The 22,608-nt window shown below is 35.5% G+C and overlaps 1 protein-coding gene across 4 annotated transcripts in view; it reads left to right on the forward strand.

The window, feature by feature from the left end:
- Positions 1–9,990, forward strand: part of LOC117434544 (leucine zipper protein 2-like) — a 76,391-nt gene extending 66,401 nt beyond the window's left edge. For 3 of the 4 annotated variants that reach the window (XM_034057101.3, XM_059003167.1, XM_059003168.1), the window contains 3 exons: positions 1,482–1,586; positions 5,002–5,082; positions 6,036–9,990. In XM_034057101.3, the coding sequence (XP_033912992.3) occupies positions 1,482–1,586; positions 5,002–5,082; positions 6,036–6,080 (231 nt within the window). In that variant the 3' untranslated portion in view covers positions 6,081–9,990. The remainder of the gene's footprint in view (positions 1–1,481; positions 1,587–5,001; positions 5,083–6,035) is intronic. The other variant, XM_034057102.3, reaches the window with a different exon arrangement.
- The last annotated feature ends 12,618 nt before the right edge of the window (positions 9,991–22,608 follow it).

Here is a 22,608-nt window from a genome sequence, read left to right on the forward strand (position 1 = left end):
CTTTCTTTCTTTCTTTCTTTCTTTCTTTCTTTCTTTCTTTCTTTCTTTCTTTCTTTCTTTCAATCAACATTTTCCAGCATGATAGAACAAGTAGCTCTAGAAACTATTAATCACAGATGTATGTAGATGTCTGCAGTTGTAAGTCAGAAAACCAGAACATTTTTTTTACATGATATATCTGGAGCCTCTTAACTTTTTATTTTATTTATCATAGCAAGTACTGAAGACCTCTTTGACTTCCTTTACCATCTATTTTCAGCATTCTTGGGGTTTTAATAACTCCTCCATGCCAGTTGGTGGCGACGGTGTGGCTCTGGAAGAGGGAACAGAAAGACTGTAGGTCAAAGTAGAGAATCTGCTCTGGCCTCAGTCCACCCCAGCTGCAAAACTGGGCACTCCTCCATAGAGAAGCTTTGGCATCTTAATTTGGCTGCCAGTTTAAAGGACTACATTGATTGATGAAAGGAGATTAGATGTGGATTACAATGTAGTGGTTTCAAAAGAAAATATAAATGGGCAAGCATGAAAAAGATTTTCATTTATTGAACCTCATATAAGTAGACTGTATTGTCCTGGAGGTTATGAAATTGAAGTGTGAGATTGCCTCTCCACAGCATTAAAATATGTTCTTTCTTTTCTGGACTTGAAGGATTGTTAATAATTGCTGATGCCAAAAATACTAAATGTACAGTAAATATCATTAAAAAATAAACACATAATAATAATAATAATAATAATAATAATAATAATAATAATAATAATAATAATAATAATGCTGTGAACCATGTTAAAATGTTTTGCATGTAAATACAGTAGATCGTTTATTAATATTAGAGTCATTGCAACAGCTATAAAGTGCTTGATTACTACCTGGGATCCAACCTGGGACATACAGTACATAACTTCCTATTTATGATTACTAATAGAGTGAGGCAACCAGCCTCTGATATGGGAAGCACTACAAAGACTGTTTAAGTGCTAACATGCAAGCACATCAGTGACTCACAAAGGGTTAATGCCCTATCAGCAGTGTGATAAATCTTAAGACAGGGCTAACATCTGCTGAATTAAGCATCTAATGGTATTTGCAGGCAGAGTAAAAAATATTGCAGCAAGTCAAATGATAATAAATGTCATTTCCTGTCTCCCTGCAGAGAATATGTTAATTTATCTGTATCTGTCTGGTGTAAGCCAGGACTTTGCATGTGCATAGCAATTAAGTCAGTGTTTAGGTACATGTAGGCAACATCTATTTTTAAATAAATTATTCTGCCCTGTGTCTCAAAGTACATGTGCTTACATATGTAATGTGAATATTGCACAGATTTAGCTTTTTCAGTTTGGGATCAGTTAACTTTTTCTTAGTTTACTTGAGAACACTAATGTACAGCACAGTAGGTAGCTGCAATTACAAAAAATAAACTGGTGCTGTTTAAATGGAAAGCCCCATAATTAATGTGTATCTAATCCTTTCTACACAGGATATTTCTCTGCCTTGGAAGAGCGAAGCTTTGAAAACCGTGACCACGAATGGCGAGCCTGTCAAGATGGGTATTCGGGGGCTCTCAGAGTGTCCGTCTCTAAATGTAAGATCAACAGATTCTGAGCTAGTTGAAGTTCAGTGACAGAATCTTTCAACCTGCTTTCTATTGACTGCTTGGCTCCTTCCCACTTACTGTCACTGAAGAAAAGGAATGCTTTACACACTGAGGTTTATACTGGGCAGTGCATGTCATAGTCACAGTGCCAAGAAAAGAAGAGACTCTGCTGCAGGTCAACGCCACACTGAGCCATTGCCAAATTAATATCAGGAGCCTTGTGTTCTTCAATGGGAATGCAAAGGAATTATTCCATAGGAAGGGGCAATTCTAGCACAAAAGCAGCTACAATGGTATGATCTATTGCTATACTGGTGGCAGTGGTCTTGTATGCTTCCTACCTATTGGTTCCCAATCCATTGAGTTGCCACTTCTGGTAATGCCAAGTCCATAATACCCTCTCATCCAAAAAAAAAACAAATCTCAAGTTTGGTCAAAAAGTTTCTAATTTGAATAAAAAGGGAAGTATTAATCTCTAGTTCTTCTGGCTTGATAAATTATTGCACAGTGTAATAAGCTGAAAGCACCACGGCACGTATTTTCTAGGTACTTCGATATAGTGAAGGCACTAATAAGAGTTGCTGGAATCTTATCTAAAAAGTTGCTTGTTTCATTGCTTATTCACACTAGCACTAAAGCACCTAATTGCTTGCTACATCAATTCCTTGTGTTGACATTAATGCTTCTAACTGGAAATGCTGCTACACACAGAGCATAAATTATTCCTTATGGATTCAAAAAGTACCTCTGTCTGCAGATCATCTAGGAATAATGATGTTCAGTAATATCCCCAAGACCAGTACACAATTAAGTGCCTAGTTATGAGTTCCGCATCGCTGAGCAAGAAACAGTAAAGTGTACACCGCAGCTGTAAACAAGTAACCTGCTTCGGAAACGCATCGCTTCAAATTACATGTGGCCACAAACACAGAATCCATTCTATATAACTCTACTCATAAAGGCACATCAGGGGGCCCCCGAGTGGCTCACCTGGTAGAAGCGCAGGCGCGTAGTGCGCAGGGTAAGTCATACAGTGCAGGTTTGTGTCCAGACTGTGCGAAGTAGGCCGGTCTCCACTGGGGACTCTGAAGGGAAAGTTACATTGGCCCAGGCACTCCCATGGGTTAGGGAGGTAAAACTGGCAGGGCTGGCCTTTGTCCTCCAGAGAAAAGCAACAGGGCATTCCAAACTGGGAGAAAATCGGGGGTAAAATTGTAACTGGGCACACTGAAATATAAAAATAAATAAATAAATAAATAAATAAATAAAGGCACATCAACAATGAAATTATTATGGACTTGTACGGGTTATTGCACCATTGTCGAGGCACCCAACAGGTAAACACATTCACATGCAGTTCTTTTACACATAGGTTCCTGTAACAGAGGCAGAAAACCCAGTAGTGCACACCAGAGAGATTACTGTTATTGATAAGTTACTGAAAAAAGTGTGCAACCAGTAAGAAACAACCCAGGACCACATTTTTACCAGGAGCATTATGGAAGGTTATATTTTCTTCATATAAGTGATCTGTGACTTACATCCAGCTGCAGAATAGATTGTATGCAGGAGATGAAGTTGGCTTTGTCCCCGGTTTGATAGCTATTTTACAGTCTGGTGTTGTGGCTTTAAACGACCTTGTTTTTATAGAACAGGGTTTCCCATTCTCCAAAAACATTCTCTCATTTGAATGTGTTGGCATACAGCATATAAAGGTTGGGTTTTCTTCAAGGACACGTTTTTTTCTGCAATTCCCAAATTGGATTTGTGTTTAAAATATGTTCAGTAAGCTTCCAGGTCATTAATCATTATAGGTGCATATGGATCATAGGGCCCTCGAGTTCCTGTTCAAATGGGCATGAGTCACTGCTGATGAGTTCTCATTTCACTGAAACAATTAATTACAATCGAACCCACCAGGCTTTATAGCAAGTTATAAACTTTGGTAACACAATATAAAATAAGTTGAATACCTATAAGTTGAATAGCTGTTGACTAGGCAGGCTTTCTAATTCCACACTGTAATATTTACAAACATATCAGACATTTAAATAAATTCAAGGAGAATTATTCATTGGTTTATTGACTGCTTTTGCCACAACTAGCAGCTTCATAACATTCAATCAGCTAATCATGTTGCGACTTAGATTGCATCTACCCCAGGGTAATCTTAATGAAAGGGCTGTAGAGTTGCCAAAATGTGCAAGGCTGCAAAGTTTCTGCTATTGAACCAAGTGATAAATATGCAATTTCCAAAGTTAAGGCCATCTCAAAGTGGGTATAGCATTTTTTTGCTTAACATTTATTTACAGTAATTCTCAGGCACTGCTTTAAAGTATGAATGATGTTTTTAATGATCAAAATGCATTCGTTTAAAGTGAACTGCATACCAAGCATATTAGACTTAATGTGCATGTTTTAATGAAGCATGGCCATGCCCTAGTGAGCCACCATTTGCACTATACACGTCCAATTAGAATCCAGCAATGAAGACAAAGTAGTTCGTTGATAAACATTGGATTGTGTGTTGATGCAGGGCCGGCTACATGTATAAAAAATACACATCTTTGATAAACCTTTATATTATTTGTCTCTAATTACTGTGCATTTACATAGTAGTTACTTAGTAAATAGATGTGCTCTTACACATGATTACAATGTTATTATGCAGTTACAATATATTTAATGTCTACATTGTTTTGAATGATATAACCCTAAACCTAACCCTAACCCAAACTCTAAAGCTCTCTAAACCCTCTAACCCTAGCTCTAAACTTAACCCTTACCCTTTTCTGAAACAATTGTGTACCTATTGTGCAAAAACGATTTGCATATTAAGTACATTGTAACTATGCTTAAGTACACATGTATTTACTATGTAACTACTATGTAAATACACAGTAAGTAGAGACACAATGTAAAGTGTTATCACTTCCTTTATATCAAAACAATTAATTGTTCCTTACAAGATGCAACCAAGTGGCATGCCTGCAGAGGGAGGGCAGAAAATGAACAACTCCTGTAATACATGGTATACCCCAGAGCCCATGAATGTGCTTGTCTGTTGAGCTGAAGGGAAACACTGCACATTTTAGGTGCTATTTGCATGTGACATGCCTTATTGTGGATTATAGAGAAAGAGACAGTCTCTGTATGTAATGACACTTGGTTGTCACCTTGCTCTTCAATTAAACTGCTAGCTGATGTAAGATGCAGTGTTGTGTGATACACTACAGTTACGGTTTCTGTCTCTAGTCAGTGAGACCAGCCCGGCTCTTTTGCACTGTGGTGCGTGGGGTCGCCGGTTCACACCCAGCCTCCACCCCATTACACTTCCACCTGAATTCACTTATTATTATTATTATTATTATTATTATTATTATTATTATTATTATTATTGCAGGTTGGCAAGAATTGTTCTCAAAACCAGACTGAACAAGGGTCATTGGAGAAGAAGGCAGTTAAACTAAATCCATATGTTCAGGTACTGTACGGAGGCCATATTCTGAATAAAGGGTCATTTTTAGCAGCAAATGAGATCCAATATTCTGAAACGTATTACTTGTTGTGCAGCGTATAGAGAAGGTTTTTAGGGTCTTTCATTAAAAGGATGAAAAGGGATTCTGTGTTTCCATAGGAATACATTATTGTTCAGTCTCTTGGCAAGCATTGTTCACAAGATGCTGTTTTGAAAAACCAGCTGTCTTTTAATTATGCAGCTATCAGAACATCTTGCAATAAAACAGTAAATTTGTGTTACGTTTGGTTTAATTTAATTGCATTTCAAGAAAGAATACAGGAAAGAAACATCTTAGAAATGAATGCAGAGTATTGGATTGTATTTGTCTTGAATGATGAACATTCATTTCTTTTATTGAGTGAAATGTTTGTCAACTAAACAACCCGAACAGCAATTATTAGATTGTGCCTGAGACTTTTTTTGTATGCTCTGTCCCAGCCCACAAATCCCAATCAGTGACAACAGAGCTAATGCAAGTACCAAAGCTGGCATGTAGGCTGTAGTTAAGGATGGGATTTTCCTTTCACTAGAGCTGTGTAAAATGATCTCAATGCAGAGCACAGTGTCAAACAAGAACCTGAAGACAGACTTGTGGAGAACGTCCTTGCTGCACTTACTGAGCTGCAGTATACAGTGATTCATGATGACACATTTCAGTCAAACTTTTTGGGCCTGGATACTCAAAGCTATTTAGTCCATATCGTTATTTGCACTGTTAAGTAAAACATTTTTAGAAAATTACTGAAATAAACATGGGCATTTAATTAGATTGCTTGTAAGTAGTCTTAAGCTGGGTTTTTTTAAAAAAATTGGTTTAGTATTGAAATTTTCATTTTTTTTTTTTTATAATTATAACAAAGTAAGTGATGTTTATTTTCTTGTTTGCTTGTTTTTTTTTCTCTTCTTTTTGTCTACAGCAGAAGGCCCTCAACCCCTCATGGGAGAAAACAGACGTATATTAAAGTCAATTGAAGACAACAAGAAAATACTAGAAAATGAGGACAACAAGAAGGAGGCCAATGGAATATGAGTCACAAAATTGTAACAATCCAATTGTAGATATTGTGAAGACTTGCATTGGAACATTCTGTATGCTAGGCTGTCGTTTTCTTTCTAGTGGAGGTGTAGTCTAGCACTGAGGCATGTCCCACCCCCCACCCCTATCTTCACTTTAGTACTTGTCTATTTCTAAATGGAACTTCCCTTGTGAAAATGAAACATATTGTAACAACGTGCGGCGTTTCATTTCATGAAAATAAAACCTCTGTTGACAGACCAATATTCAGAACGGTTCGTTTATTAAAATGAAATTAACTCAATTGCCAGATGAAGCCAATGGCAAAGTTAATAAAGTGGAGACATCAGTCACTGTAATGTCTAAAGCGTCTGTATAGTAATAACACCCATAGGACATGCAGCTGTTTGTCTCTTCTCCTCTAATGACAGTGAGCTTTTAATTGCATCAAAATGGCAGCAGATCTAAATAAAGACATATTTCAAATCAGTATCACCTTTCTGATGTTTGCTATATTGATACAGACAGAAATCCACTGAAGAGATGCATGAGCACTGACTTTACATTAAGTGTCTCTAATTATTGTTTATTTACATAGTAGTTACTTAGTAAATTACAATGTTATTATGCATAGTTACAATGTACTTCACATGCATTTATTTGCACGATATAACCCTTACCCTAACCCTAACTCTAAACCTAACCCTAACATGAAACAATTGTGCAAAACAATTTACACATCAAGTACATTGTAACTATGCATAATAACATTGTAATCATGTGTAAGTATTCATGTATTTACTAAGTAACTGTTATGTAACTACACAGTAATAAGAGACACAATGTAAAGTGTTACTGATTGTTTAACATAACCATGGTACCCAGAGCTCCCTATTTTAATTAGGTAAGAGATGGCAATATTTAAATCTGCCTCTGTTAAGATACACCCCAGTATTTTCACATCACTTCCACCCCCCAATCCCTGACTCAATCTCCTGATTCCAGGTTCAGTTTTTTCAGAACTTTCAGGAGCACATATAATTGTTCCGAACCAATAATTCCATGATAGGATCTTAGAGTTCTCAAAGATCTAGTCAAAACTCTGAGGAAAATACACAAAATAACCCATACATTATTCTGGCTTCTTATATATAATTTTCAGGTTTCATACACAGTTAATAATACTGGTACGATCCTAAGGTGTGAGTTTTATCATGAAGCAGAGACCTACTAGGTATGCTAAGTGCTATCAGCTTCACCCCAGGAGATATATAGCAGACACCAATGTGCTCATTACCCAATGAAATCACTCCCGTCTCCAGAAGTAATTGCTGAAATAAAATAGCAGTTATGCTACAGTACATTTCTTTAAATGTGAAAATCCTGACATTTGCATATTGTCACTGAAATGTCACATCACACTCTGTGACTCGATTATTAATGACCAAAGAACAACTTAAGATTGTTTTGGTTTTTCATTAATTCAGCAGCACACTTTCAGTCCTCGGTCACACTGCAGCTGTATTTATTGATGAATACAAATCTTTAAAAGAAAAAGAGGAAGAGGGTGAATAGAATAATTCCTCGAATCACAAGGGCGGCACTAGCAACAGCTTTTATGTTACATAGTTATTCTCCTAATGCTCCAGTGCTGTTCAAAGTGCCTGTAATAAATACAGCAACACGTGTGTAGCTTGATTTTGAAGTGCATCATATAATCTGTTGTTATATGACACCTTTCATACTGATTATCAACAAGAATATAGGAAATATTATATACAGGACACATGTTAAAAAAAAGAAGCTGCCTTGTGCCTGGCCGAAAAGTGTGTCTTCTTGACTTAGTTTCTGATATGTTATGTTGCACCTTATAACATTTTTTTTTATTATTTTGTAACTGAATTTTGTTATATTATTAATAGCTGGATCATTAATCAACATGTGCATTGCTTTCAAAAGTTAGCAAAAAAAAAAAACACACAAGAAACAGAATTCTGCAAAAGTCACTTATTCAATTCTTTAAGATATTATATTTTGGTCCACTGTTTAAGATTAAAATATTTTGTATTAGCCTTTGATCAATAACTGGGGGGGGGGGGAGTGCCTGCAGATAATATTGCACATGTATTAAAGAATGCAACCAACTCTAGAATGGTTACAACCAACAGCAGCTCAATATATTTCATTTTTGCAAGGGTTTTCTATCTGTAACGTGTGTGTGTTTATTTCAAAGCAATACTTTAAACATTAAGAAAAAAAACAATGATTGTGTGCATTTTTTTATAAACCACTTTGTAGTATGACTCTTGTATCTAGACTTTAGGACTATTGTCAGCTATTACTAATGGTTTTGCAGGAAACCCGACAATCAATCTTTTTATGACAGAAGTTTCGATATAAAGGAAATCGTAGTTGCTATGTCTTTGTCGAATAAACAAGTTGCTATTGTGCTGGTGAAATTTAAATAGAAAATGTTCAATATTTATTTTGTTATGATTGATCCTCTTTTTCTCAGCAAATCACTACGCCATTAATAAAACAAAAAAGAAAAACAAGATTTGTAGAATGTTCTATTTTGCAACATTTTTGTCAGTATTTTCACATATTGCTTCGTGCACAGACTTTAGATTATTTAAGAGGCCATCTATAGGTATATAATAATCTACACTAGAGCTTTCTAACTTTACTGCAAGGAATATCCATACATTACTGTATGTACAAACGTCTTCTCTGCCTTCTTAATGAATTTGCACAGTTACGAGAAAATTGATTGGAAGTTTTGAATCATTTATGCCGATGGGTGCTCAAGGGAGGGAACAGAACATTTCCCGAAATTTTTCAAATATTGATAACACACTATCACACTTACACATAGAAAATGCATTGAGACAACTGGCTATGCAATGTAACACTGCACCTACACATTACAGTTTTACTGTAGATTATTTAAACACTGCTTAAAGCTGTGTACTTTTTGCAGAGTTAGGCAAATAGACTCTGTATGATACATTATTTATTAATTAGTAATTTAGCAGATGCTTTTATTCAAAGCTAGTTACAGAGACTAGGGGGTGAACTATGCATCACAACTGCTGCTGCAGAGTCACTTATAATAGGACCTTGGTTTTACGACTCGAATTAGGTAAGATATACAAAGATTTTGGCACAAGTTCTTGAAAGAGCTGTTGAATGTTAAAGGCTGGGGTTGTCATGGTAATATTGTGTTTTTATGTCTTGTCTTTGCTAACTTTACTGCAGCATTTTATTATCCCTTTCACTGAGCCTGTGTTGTGTCAAATATTGTTTTGCTCTGCCGTCTCTATTAACGTTGCTAGAAAAGATGATCAGACCTAGCCTCTCAGATGTAAAAGAGTCTTTTTTATTTAGTTTAGGGGGCTGTTATATGTCTTTTAAAACTAGAGAGTTTGTTACCTGCTTGTTCTGAATTCGTTGTATATTGTCCTCTCGAATAAATGATTTGGTGCTATTAAAGTGTGTTGTTAATAGTGTTGTTGGTAACATTAAGGCTGACAAACCATTACTAAAGCAAAGCCAGTTTGGAGATTATATCACAGCATACAGTTAAAAGCAACATGCTAATTTCCATTCTATAGTTATTTAGTTTAGAGATCCTTTATTAGTGTGTTAATTATGCTTAGAAATATTAACATTTATACACAATAACCTGTTATAATATTTTTTATATCATTATAACCACATGTAACAGATTCATTAAATGTTACTAATACAGGCGCCTGGTAAACTGTACCTTAATTAAACATATTCTGAAATCCGTACCTCACCCTGTGAACGATACCTTAATAAAAACCAATGTTTCCTTTAATAAACTCAAACAAGCTATTCTATCATTCTTTTTATTGCCGATGGGAATTTCATCTCAAATATTGTTCTTTATGACTTGATATGAAGTTACAAATCGATCCGGTAGACATTCCACTTTCATAAGATCATATTTGACCTTATGTTCCTGCTAGGAGAGTTGTGGCATTGATAAGCATGAAATGCAACATTAAATCGATTACCAGCTATGAACTCAGCAGGAAAATCAATAACACACTCTGTTTGACTTCGGAAACCTATTGCAATTATTGCAACCAAATTAATTCACCCAAATGCCACATTGCACCTGCATGGGTCAAGGAGTGGGCATGCATTATTAATAAAAGCAATTAATAATATTTGACAAGATGCCTACTGGGTCAGATTCAAAGCAGAATATTCAGTAACACTTTACATTAAGTGTCTCTAATTACTGTGTATTTACATAGTAGTTACTTAGTAAATACAGTAATCCGTCGTGTATCCACCCTAACCATTTATCCACCATGATCATCTTCTTCAGTAACGTTAGTTTATTATTGAACAGAGAAGATTAGTTCAGGTATTGTAGATTTTACCAAAGTTTTCATACACTGTGATGTATGTACTCTGTGCACTGCTATTACTGGTAGTGTCACGTGAGCTGTTCAGTGTGTTGATATGTAAATAAATCCTGTTCGCCTGCAGGGCATATCAACTTCTACCTCTGTCTCCTGCCTGTCACTCAGCAGCGGGTTGGGGTTAGGGTTAGGCTTAGAGTTAGGGTTATATGGTGCAAAAAAAAATTAACAAAGGTTAGGATTAGGGTTATATCATGCAAGAAATGTACACGTTAATTACATTATATATGCATAATAACACTGTAATTATGTACACGTGTATTTACTAAGTAACTACCATGTAAATACACAGTAATTAGAGACACTCCATGTAAAGTGTTACCAATATTTCTTCAGAAATCAGTTTCAGTAAACAATTTTCACCTGGGTGGGTTTTGAAAAGTATAATGGGAAAAGCAGTCAGTTGTGACATTTCATTCTGCACACGTCTGTCTGTCAGTTTGTTTTTAAATATATTTTAGAATGCTGAATCACTTTTTAAGCAACCAAATACACATACATACCCTCCTCAAAAAAATGCCCTAGATTTTCAATTTTCAATTTTCAAAATCTAGCTGCCCATGATTATTTGAATATCAGAAAAATATTTGTTGCAGCACTTTCACATTCACTGTTTTTTAATACACTGCATTATAATCTAAATTAAAGTTAGCTATTACAGTCTGCAGTTATGGTCTTGTTGAGAATAATATGTATTTCTTATTAATATACAATAGAAAAATTAATGGAACCAATAATTGTATAATTACTGATGAACATTGAGTTCCAGGAAACAGCAAAATTACTGTAACATGTATCTTTCAAATACAAATCTCCGAGATTAAAGGCTTTTGCTATGAAAAGCCTAATTTACTCTTTTGGAAACCACATGATGGCAGAGGGTTACGAAAGTCATTCTCGAAACTGTTCTCTGCAGTACTGTAGATGTCAGAGAGAAATTCGGTACTTATATCATTTTGTTTCCATTAAACAAAAAATAGAAGGAGCAGATTTGTTTTGAAGGCTCTGCCAGCATGCGTTACCCGTAAGGATAGGATTGTGAAGAGGACACAGATTGCTACAAAGCAGTACTCTACAGTGAGTGCCTGTAAGTGGCCTCTACTAAAAGGCTTACTTTTTGTTAATGCATTCGATTCTGCAGTTACACAGAGAGGGACATATGCCTCAGATTCAGACACTCATCCTAATGTGACAGGTATTAGTAATCAGTCAACTGAAAAGACCTACCAGTACAAAGTCTGGAAGCATAAAAAGTGGTACAAAGGCTTTAAAAAACAAACAAACAAACAAAAGAAAAGTCACTTAATCCAAGGGGTTGTTTCTAGGATAGTTGGGCTTCAACTTATTTTTAGATCTGATTTCTGGAAAAACTAACCATGGTTTGTAAACCTTAACATAAATGTTCAAAGATATTGGACGAGTACGGATTGATCATTCGGTATCCTACAATATGTGTTAGCCCAGAGAAATATGTGTTAGTATGGAGAAATATAAAACTAATAGAGTAAATCTTCGAGTTAAGCCTTGCATTTTATGTCTCAGACTCATTACCAGAATCATTCTCGGTGATTCCTTTCTTATGAGCTGAATTTACTTGTTAGTGACATGGATCGATCCTTTGTAATGAGATAGTTTTTTTGGAGGATTTTTGACAAATGAATATACTGGATCCAGACCACTGTCACAGCTGTTAGTCATATCTGCTCTTCAAAAAAAAAAAAAAGTGTTTCCTCTAGATATAACAAACATTTCAACCAGCAATTACAGTATATCAACATCCTCACAGTCTGAAACCAATGTATTCATCTGAGGTTTAAATAATGCAAGCCAGTGTTACATATGTATTATCCTTATACAGGGAGAATTGTTTCTTATAGCTTTCTCCTAGCAATGTGCTGTGAAAATGCACTGCTTTAAAAAAAAAAAAAACGGAGTTAAATTGCCTTCATGATATTGTGAGCCATAGACTTCTGACTAGTTTCTGCTCGGTTTGTCATGTGCATTGAAGTCAGTCGAAGCTCCAAAAACTGATGTGTAGTTAGTCCCCTAATACTAGAAATAGGCAATGATGAGGTCAGCTGGTGCCCTTTTTTACTGTCGTAAATGAAATACAATGGTGTGAGATCATTGCCTCATGAGTCTTGTATGGTTAGATATATGAAATAATGAGCACATAGGTTGGCACCTAAGGTAAATAATGCATATAGCTGTCAGAAAGTTGAATTTATACACACTTGTAGTACAATTACTAAAGATGTACAGTACTTTTTTTTACAGTTCGCAGAGAAAGATAATTGGATACATAGAGGTCAAGGAAAATGAATCAGGAGACTTCAGGTTATAGTTTATTAAAATTAGTTCTGATCTGGGCACACATTGGGATTGGAGACAGGGAAGTAGAGTATAATTTAAATACAAAAGGGTATCTGTATATACTATCTGGCATCAGTTTACTCCTGATACCACTCTATACTGTTATTTATTAGTTTTAATTTTATTTTTCTCATGTCAATGAGTTTTATATTAGAAGACAGCAACCATGGTAAACATCTGTCATGTCACCAAATGCTTAGAAATGTACTATAACTTAACATGTTGTAAAGGCATGTTGTTACTGGTCATGTGTGTCCCACATAAAGGGAAAAAAGCAAGACAGAATGAGGACAGAGGGTAAGAGACTCTTTTTTAATTTGATGGTGGTGAGGGTCTGCAATGGCTTTCCTATTACTGGTATTACTTACCTGTTTAGCACAAAGTCTCTCCAGTGGAATGAGGGTCACCTTCAGAAAGTAAACCCCAGGGAGATGTTGTACAGTGAATGGCTGTGAATTGTCAATATGAATCTTTTGCAGCAATGCAGGGTGACAAAATTTTATTGCAAAATATCCAGGCATGTTTTATTTTAATGGGAAGTTATTTTTGTTTTTGTTTGTTTGTTTGTATGTTTAATAACTAGCTCACCAAATGTTGTTCGTGTTTTGAGGTTAACATTTTGTAATCTATTTATAATCAATAAAACTTTTTTTTTTTTTTTTTTTTTTAAAGATTGAAAATATTCAAACCTATTTTACTGTGGCTTTTAAAATAAAATAAAAACATGCTTTTCTTGACCTTACCTTAATAAGAAAGCAATGTTTGGAGATTTGGGTGACACTTTACATTGTGTCTCTAACTGCTGTGTATTTACTTAGTAGCTATGTGTGCAGGTACACATAATTACAATGCTGTTGTGCATAGTTACTGAATGTGTGAATGTCTAAAGTCTAAGAGCAAAGAATACCTTCCATACAGTAATTTCCATCTGAACCGTTCTCAAGATGCTGAGAAAAGTGTCCTGTCCTCTCTTTTGTAAATTGCATGACACTTTGTATTATTGCTGTCATTGCTGCGGTTTAACAACTCATGGCACATTCCTAAGAAGCCAATTATTAAAGAGAAACAGAAGATTGTGTAGTTAGATTGCATCGATGGGTTTATCTTTACATTTTTATTTCAATATGTTTGATGGTATTCAATGGGGTGTGGGGCTAGGCTGTGTGTGTGTGTGTGTGTGTGTTAAAGGTATGCACATAGCCACAGCCAAATCCCAAATCCCAAACATGTGTTTATTTTCAGTAACACTTTACACAGCCCTAAATAAGACTTAAATATGTTCTGCAGTTATTTTGTTACACAGCTGTTAATGCTTAGGGTTAGGGTTAGGGTTAGGGTTGGGTTTAGTGCTAGCAGTAGTGTTAGGGTTAGGGTTAAGGTTACAATGTTACCCTATTGTAACCGTATGTATTTCTTCTCTTTGGTAATCTTGTGTATAGGAGGCTGTACAGTTACTCTTCAACTCCCCCTGTACACATGTCATTTTCATAAAGTGCTATTTGAGGAGAAGTGTAATGAACAAGGTCATAAAAATCAACAAGTCAGCCATTGATTTTAAATTAAATTACTTTTATTCCAAAGAAAATCTGAAAAAACAACTTTTTTTTATTTTTCTTTTTTTTATTGTGTCTTGTGTTCTAGTTTGATGTGCTACCATTGGATTTAAGTCACAAAACCACTTTATTTCTTCATTTCAACTATAAACGATGTGCTGCATTCATACTCATTTTTCATTAACTCTTTAATATTTGACATCTTACCTGATTATAGTGTGGCTTCATATGTACCACAATTGACAGATTATTCCCAGAACGCTCAAGCCTTAGCGGGGTACAATGCAATGAATAATTAATTAGTTTGAATCCAAGAAAGCCATGCTATTAAAATGTATTGAAGGTTAAGCCCCTTTCATTTCTTTTGAAGCACTGGCTCTGAAATCCAACACCTAACCCTTCGGAAATAAATATTTTCACTCATGAGAACACCGTAGTTCTTAAACTCTGTTCTCGTTCAAATGCTACAGATTTCTCGACATTCATCTCCGAACCTCTATAATCTATAGCTCTGGGATTTAATTGCAAAGTGTTGCCTTGTTCTGTCTATATTCTATGTAGTATGGAATACTGAGCTGTTTATATTCTATGTAGTATGGAATACTGAGCTGTCTATATTCTATGCAGTATGGAATACTGAGCTGTCTATATTCTATGCAGTATTGAAAGTATATATTCTACCTTGGTATTTATAATTGTATATGAAATGATCCTTTTTCCATAGAGCATGCCAATGCAGCTCCACTTGCCTATAACATTTGAACGCAAACCGCTCCTGGAGAATTGCTGCCATTTCTCTCGGATTCATATACATGACAAGTAATGGTAAGCTTCAGGATCTGACAATATATTCCCTCCAGCCGCTGGGATTCTGCACGCAATCTTTAAAATCCATGACTCCAGCCTGAAACCCACTCCATGATTCAGCCTGATCCTCTTCACAGGCGGATTTTGATATTGACAGGTAAGAAGCGTATGTTGACAGCAATCGATTCCCAACAGACAAACCTACAACTGCAGCTGCTGACTGACACACAACATAACCAACAGTGGCATTTTCTGAAGACTTCAAATTTGAATTTAATTATTTGTAACATTAGTATTTTTGTTTTCTGTAATGCCTTAATGATTGACATTTTGGTGTTTCAAAAAAAAAACTAGAATGAAGTATCATAACCATGATAATAGAGTTTCCAGGAAAGCAAAGTTGTCCCTATAGAATAAGTACAAGTGTCTCGTCCTCTTTACTTAGCAGCTACACAGAGTCTGACTAATTTACAGCCTAACTCATTTGTTTCTGGAGGGGGAAAAGAAATGAATGATAAATGAGAAATGCATTCAATAAATTAAACAAAATGAGGCAGCAATATGTATTTTATTTCATCAATAAGTTTTCAGTAATGTTCATTTTTTCTTTTCTTTTTTGCCAGTTAAATAGTAAATTGAATTGAGACCTCAGAAATTTTCATGATGGGTTCCCTACGTGATTTATAATAGAAAAAAATATATAAGTACATTTCACTGTGGACTTCAAGTTAAATAGAAATTGACTAAAGCAAGACTTTGATGGTTAATGTCTGGAGTCTAAGAGTGGCAATTATAAATAAGTCTTAACTCTATATGAATCCTGTAACCACACCCCGTGAATTGATTAGTCTGTAATCTGTTATCTGGCCTTGGTCCGGCAGTCCAGCCGAGTGGATAAGGAGAACTTTAAAGTTTAAGCATTCTGTTAGGCAAGGGTCATAGCAGCCAATCAGCTGAAAGTGTTCCCCAGGAATCAAGACCATGTTAAATCTGTGAAGAAGTTTCATTAACTCTGTCACGGAGATCTTGCCCTTGGAGCACTGTGGGAAGTCCTCTGGGATAGAGAGAGATGAAGAGAAAAAAAAACAATATAAAGCTACTATAAATTCACTATCTATTTTGCTTAGTTTTAGCTTTATTTAGACTCTCACTCATTCAGGTTAATAGAACTTTTAGGACATGTGCTGTCCAGCATGACAGCTAAATAAATTACTCTTTTTAAAGTAGAGGCAGCATAAGGAACATCTACCTGGGGGCCAAAGACCCAGATTTAAAACTTCAGTAACCAGTCAGAGTGGCTATTTGTGTTCTGCTGTGCAGAACAGAACAGCAGGCTTTAAAATATATAACTCTGGGGGAAATGGTCAATCTTCCCTCTTTGTGCCTGGTGAATTGGTAAACTGCAATGCAGGGATGTCTGTCTAATTCCTAACTGCTCACAGATTACTCCTTCTTTATTTATTGTGTTCACCAGGTAGATGAGACATGTTGTCATTTAAGTGAGTGATTGATTTAAGGGATGGGATTGTCCCATTTTTCAGCCTCCATTTTTTGTCTCAACTTGATTAGAGGTAGCCACCGAATACTTATAAACATACAATAAATACACCCAATGATTGTTTTATTACATACAGTTATTTGAATGGTTTAGAGTTGCTATGGCGAAAAAAAAAGTCCCAATTTTTCTCTCTGAAAATCTGGTAACTCTGATGGTGTTAGCAGTGGGATGTCTAACCCTGGACTAAGTATGTCAGCTGAATAAACTAAAAAACATGTCTGACCACCTACAGTAAAGCACATATCTGGCAGATAATTTGCAATCAGTAGCCAGTACACCCTCCTCCTGAGATATGAATGTGTTTGAGTGATGTGGATAATGTGGATAAAGAGCACTTCTGCACATAGATGTCAAAAGCCACTATGTTTACTTTTCATAAGGGTATATACCTATTAAAATTAATTTGCCATGGAAAGTAATCCTTTACTTTCCCCCCCTCTATTCAATGACTTTAAATAATGTAAAACAAAAAATTTAAAGGCTTGAAAGTGAATGATTCCTATCTTTAGGTTGTGAAATAGTCCCAGAGTGAGTGTCTAAAGTGTGAAGTTCCCCAGTAAATAAGTTGCAGCTCAACACTCATGAGATACATGTCAACAATGGTGGTATTGCAAAAGTATTTCTTTTTAATTGAATCCCTCCATGCACTTTGTAAAAGTGACTCGTGGGAGCTCTTAAATGATGCCTGTATGACTTCTAATTCTCACATTATAAGCAGTGAAGGCAATTTAGTATTGCTGTTTTTGGTACACCTGCTTGTATTTCTTTGAGCATTTAATAGGATAATGGGAGTGATTGAAAATACAGTGCTACAGTGACAGCAACCTTCAGGTCTTGCATTTCAGGGAAGCATTGCAGATACTGTAGTGCCTGCTATTCTGTTAATGTAGTCATACTATTGTAGCTGTCCTTTCAATGCGATTGATGAGAAAGGCAGAATGAAGGGCTGCTAATACTAAAGGGATTATTAAAGGCATGTGAAGGGTTTCAAAAAAAGGGAATTATACTGCACATACTGAATCTTTGAACTATGTGCATGCCTGGTTGCAAATTAACTTTACAGACTGATTCGTAGGCATCACTATTATGTACAGCACCCCCACACAGAAAGAGTCTAAATGTAATTATTTATTTTCAGTTGTGTAGCACAGACTGCATGTCACACACTATATTAAAGTCCTGTCCCTAATGATTTAATTTTCACATGAGAGCTAAACAAGAAGCCTGGTGCTAAAAGGGGGCTCCAGAGATCCATGAAGTGCAGTACATTACACCATTAACACAGCCATGCATTGTTTATTTAAAGACATACAGCAGTGAGTAAAATATGTAGCCCCACTGCAATATGCAACTTTCGACTCACATTCTTGGATAACTGTACATTCAGGCACCAGCCTCTCCAATTCCTTTATGGTATTTCTCTTCCCCTGGGAAGCTCTTAGATGCAAATGGTTTCATTGGAAACAAAGTCTATTGTCTAGGGATTGAAACGTACTTTTTTGTTGTGTCAATTATCTTTTGGTAGTTGAGGCTATGCACAAGTATTAAGGGCAGTTTTTTTTTTAATTAGGCCTCCAAGCTGGCTTGGGAAGCCTGTTGTTATTGTTAGGATTTTTCTTATTAGGCTTCCAGGCCCATTGGGCTGGGAAGCCTATTGTTATTGCTAATAATAATAATAATAATAATAATAATAATAATAATAATAATAATAATAATAATAATAATAATAATAATTATTATTATTATTATTATTATTTATTTATTTATTTTTTTCTTTCCGCCAAAACTTGCTCGAAAACTCACCAGATTTGGTAGGTTGGTAGATGCTTATGGGAAGATGGAAAATGCTAATGAACATATGTCGTTAGTCACATGGTTTGGCCGCCATATTGGATTGACAAAAAAACATTTTCCCTAAATGTAAAAATGTGTCTTTCGAAAACCACTTATTGCAGAGTGCTGAAAGTTGGTATAGTTGTTGAGGGATAGTCCAAGATTAACTAGTGTTCGTAAGAAGCTGATAGGTTGTGTGGCATGGTGGCCATGCTGCATAATCACAAACTACAAAGATCTTCTTCTCCCAAACCGCTAGTCTGATTGAAACAAACCCAATGGCACACATGATCGTAGTGTGGTTGTCTTTAAAGTGTGTTAAAGGGAAGTTGCTACAATAAAAAACATGGCAGCCATGTTGGATGACATCATCAATTTACTAAACTGGCTAATAACTCCTTGTAGAGTGAACATAGGGTCATGGTTACTATGGAACACATATACTAACCCATGTATGCTTTCTGCACTATTTGCCAAAGTGTTTGGTCCTTGTACAGGCATTCTGCACTATTTGCCAAAGTGTTTGATACTGGTATTGTTACTGTTACTGGCATTCTGCACTATTTGTTAAAGTGTTTGGTACTGTTACTGGCATTCTGCACTATTTGCTAAAGTGTCTGGTACTGTTACTGGCATTCTGCACTATTTGCTAAAGTGTTTGGTACTGGTACTGTTACTGGTACTGGTACTGGAAGCCATAAAGTTGCTGGCAACTTATTGCTGGCAACTTATTATTTTTATTATTCTTCCATAAACTTCAAACTGCTCCTGTTCGCATGCGGTGTATTCAATCAACATGAAACTTGGTAGGTATCATCCCGTGTTGATTACAGTTCAGATGCAAAAAAATTGTATTGCTGGAACAACCAAGATGGCAGCCTGACACTGGGGCTTGGTAAAACTACTTGGCAGTTCTAGTTTTTAATGTGTTTGTTTAACTAAGATTTGCCACTCTTAGACTCTTAGATCACTAAAATAGTCTCCATACAGTAAACATCAAAGTCATGCTTTAGTCCATTTCTATTTAACTTGAAATCCACAGTGAAATTAACTTCTATTTTTATTATAAATCACATAGGGAACCCATCAAGAAAACCACTGAGGTCCCAATGCAATGTACTATTTAACTGGCAAATAATAATAATAATAATAATAATAATAATAATAATAATAATAATAATAATAATGTTCCAGGAAGTTTTAACATTACCGATTAATGTATTAATGAAATCAAATATTGCTGCATATTCCCTCAATGAGTTTTATGTATTATTTTAACTTCTCATTTACCATTCATTTATTACCCCCCTCCAGATACAAATTAAATGAGTCAGGCTTTAAATGTGGGTTCAAGTCTGTGCAACTGCTAAGGAAAGAGTAGGAGACACTTGTGCTTATTCTGTAGGGAAAATGTTGCTTCTCTTTTTGGAAACTCTTTTGCCATGGTTATGATACTTAATTCTAGATCAACTAAATACAGCATAGTTCTGCAATGGTATGAAATCTTACCTATCCCTTATAAAAGTTTGCTGCAGTATTTCTGCATGGTATTTTCACTACGGTAAACTTTTAATGGGAGTTTACTTTTTAAAGCCAGATTACAGCTCTCTTTGTTAGAGCACAACAGTTATTATTTTTAGACTTCTAAGTGCCCCATCATCACACAGATTTGTAGTGACATTACACGGCATTTAGCAAGCATGTTCCTGAGAATCTGACAACCTCCCTAGGACTTTGCAAAGTAACTCTGCAGCAATCCCCTCACTTCAATACAATCTGATAAAACCTGTTGGATATTCACACAACTCCTCCTTGGCCCTAATGATGAAGCCAATTATATTCCAACCATGACTCCCTTCACTCTTTTCCTCACCAAATTGTAAAGTTGACCCATTCTATAATTTGAATCAGTTTCACTTCATTTGTAAGTCTTGACATCCTACAGAGATGGATTGCTTTTCTGGGAATCACCTGTATTGTAGCTTATGAAAAGATTGTGAAAACTGGAGGCTCAAGTCCTCAGTTCATTCACATATCTATAATGTTGGCTTGACAGCTGTTTTCGCAGTGCTCTTAAAATGTTATCTGGAGGCTCTACTCTTGTACCTGTGTCTCCCTCTACTGGTGAGTGGTTGTAATGCATGCAGGGGATCGTGACACACTGTGTTTGAATGGGCAGAGATACTAGTATCCAAGGTCAGTAACACTTTACATTAAGTCTCTAAATACTGTGTATTTACATAGTAGTGACTGCATGTGTACTTACACATAATTGCAATGTTATTATGCATAGTTACAATGTACTGTACTTACTGTGTGAAATTTGTTTGCATGATATAACCCTAACCCTAATCCTAACCCTAACCCTAACCCTAACTTTAAACCTAACTCTAATCCTTTTCAGATACAATTGTGTCCTTACATATAACATTGTAATTAAGTGTAAGTACACGTGCATTTACTGTGTAACTACTAAGCAAATACAAAGTAATTAGAGGCATTTAATGTAAAATGTTACCCCGAAGTCAATAGGACAGTGTCAGGTGTAATTGACACCTGTTTTGTTTGCTGTGATTTTCCATGGCTTGGAAACCTCTGCCTGGGTTGCATTTGGTCAGCTGCTGGTCACAATAAACAGGTTTCACAGTGTTTCAAATATTCTGTGAAGAATAAACATTGAAAAAGGAGCAAGTCTGCTTATAGAGCTGGTCCAAATAATATAGCAGTGCCACCACCATTTAGTATGTACTACATATATGTATGCAATATGTGCAGCTAGTTTTTCAAAAGTTTTTTTTTTTTTTATGACATTTCTGGGAAATAACACGTATTGATTTTTAAAATGAAGTACAATTAAAGGCAATAAACACTTTTGTCATGTTTTGTTACATAACAACAGTTCATGAGCCCTATTTTACCCAATTGAAGTGTGCATTAACATAAGCATGTTATATGGTACAGCACCCAATCTGCCATATGTTTTCAATGATGAAAATGTAATCACACTGCAATAGTGCATGCTGCAGAGATATCCACATGAGTGGGCACTAGCGATTCTAATGGCTTTCTGAAGAGCTGCTTTGCAAACAATACAAGTAACCCTGGATATTGTTTATCTTTATAATCCAACCCCAACCTCTACACTCGTTTATTTGTTTAGCACACACTTTAAATACAGTATAGCCAGTTTATGTTTTTTATGCTCTGTGTATCTGTAAAGCATATCTATCTATCTATCTATCTATCTATCTATCTATCTATCTATCTATCTATCTATCTATCTATCTATATATATATATATATATATATATTTTTATATTGCACTTTTTTCTTAGTACGAGATGGTTTGTTAAATTAGTTTCAATTTATTTTCTTGCCTCTGTCACATTGTCTCTTGTATTAGATGTTCAGTTTTTAGCCGCTTTTTAACCAGTTATAGTTTTAAATCTGATTTGATTGTAAAACATATTTAACACTTTATACAGGAGTACAAGAAATTCAGTTTTCAAAAAAGGAGATAAACTCTGCAATGAGAAGTCAGTAATTCTCTAATTAATTCATATTTACATGGTGGTTACTTAGTATATACATGTGTACTTATACATTATTACAATGTTACAATATGCCCTTAATGTGTAAATGTTTTTGCACGATATATGTCAGTACACAATTGTATCAGAAAAGGGTTAGGGTAAGCATCAGGGTTATATCATGCAAACAGATTTACACATGAAGTGCATATTGTAACCATGCATAATAACATTGTAATTATGTGTAAGTACACATGTATTTACTAAGTAACTGGTATATAATTAGAGACACTTAATGTAAGGTGTTACTGAGAAGTCTTTGTCAATGTACTTTGTGTTTAATTGGTAAGCCTGAGGATTT

This window comes from Acipenser ruthenus, chromosome 28 (assembly GCF_902713425.1).
Source record: "Acipenser ruthenus chromosome 28, fAciRut3.2 maternal haplotype, whole genome shotgun sequence".
Taxonomy (NCBI): Eukaryota; Metazoa; Chordata; class Actinopteri; order Acipenseriformes; family Acipenseridae; genus Acipenser; species Acipenser ruthenus.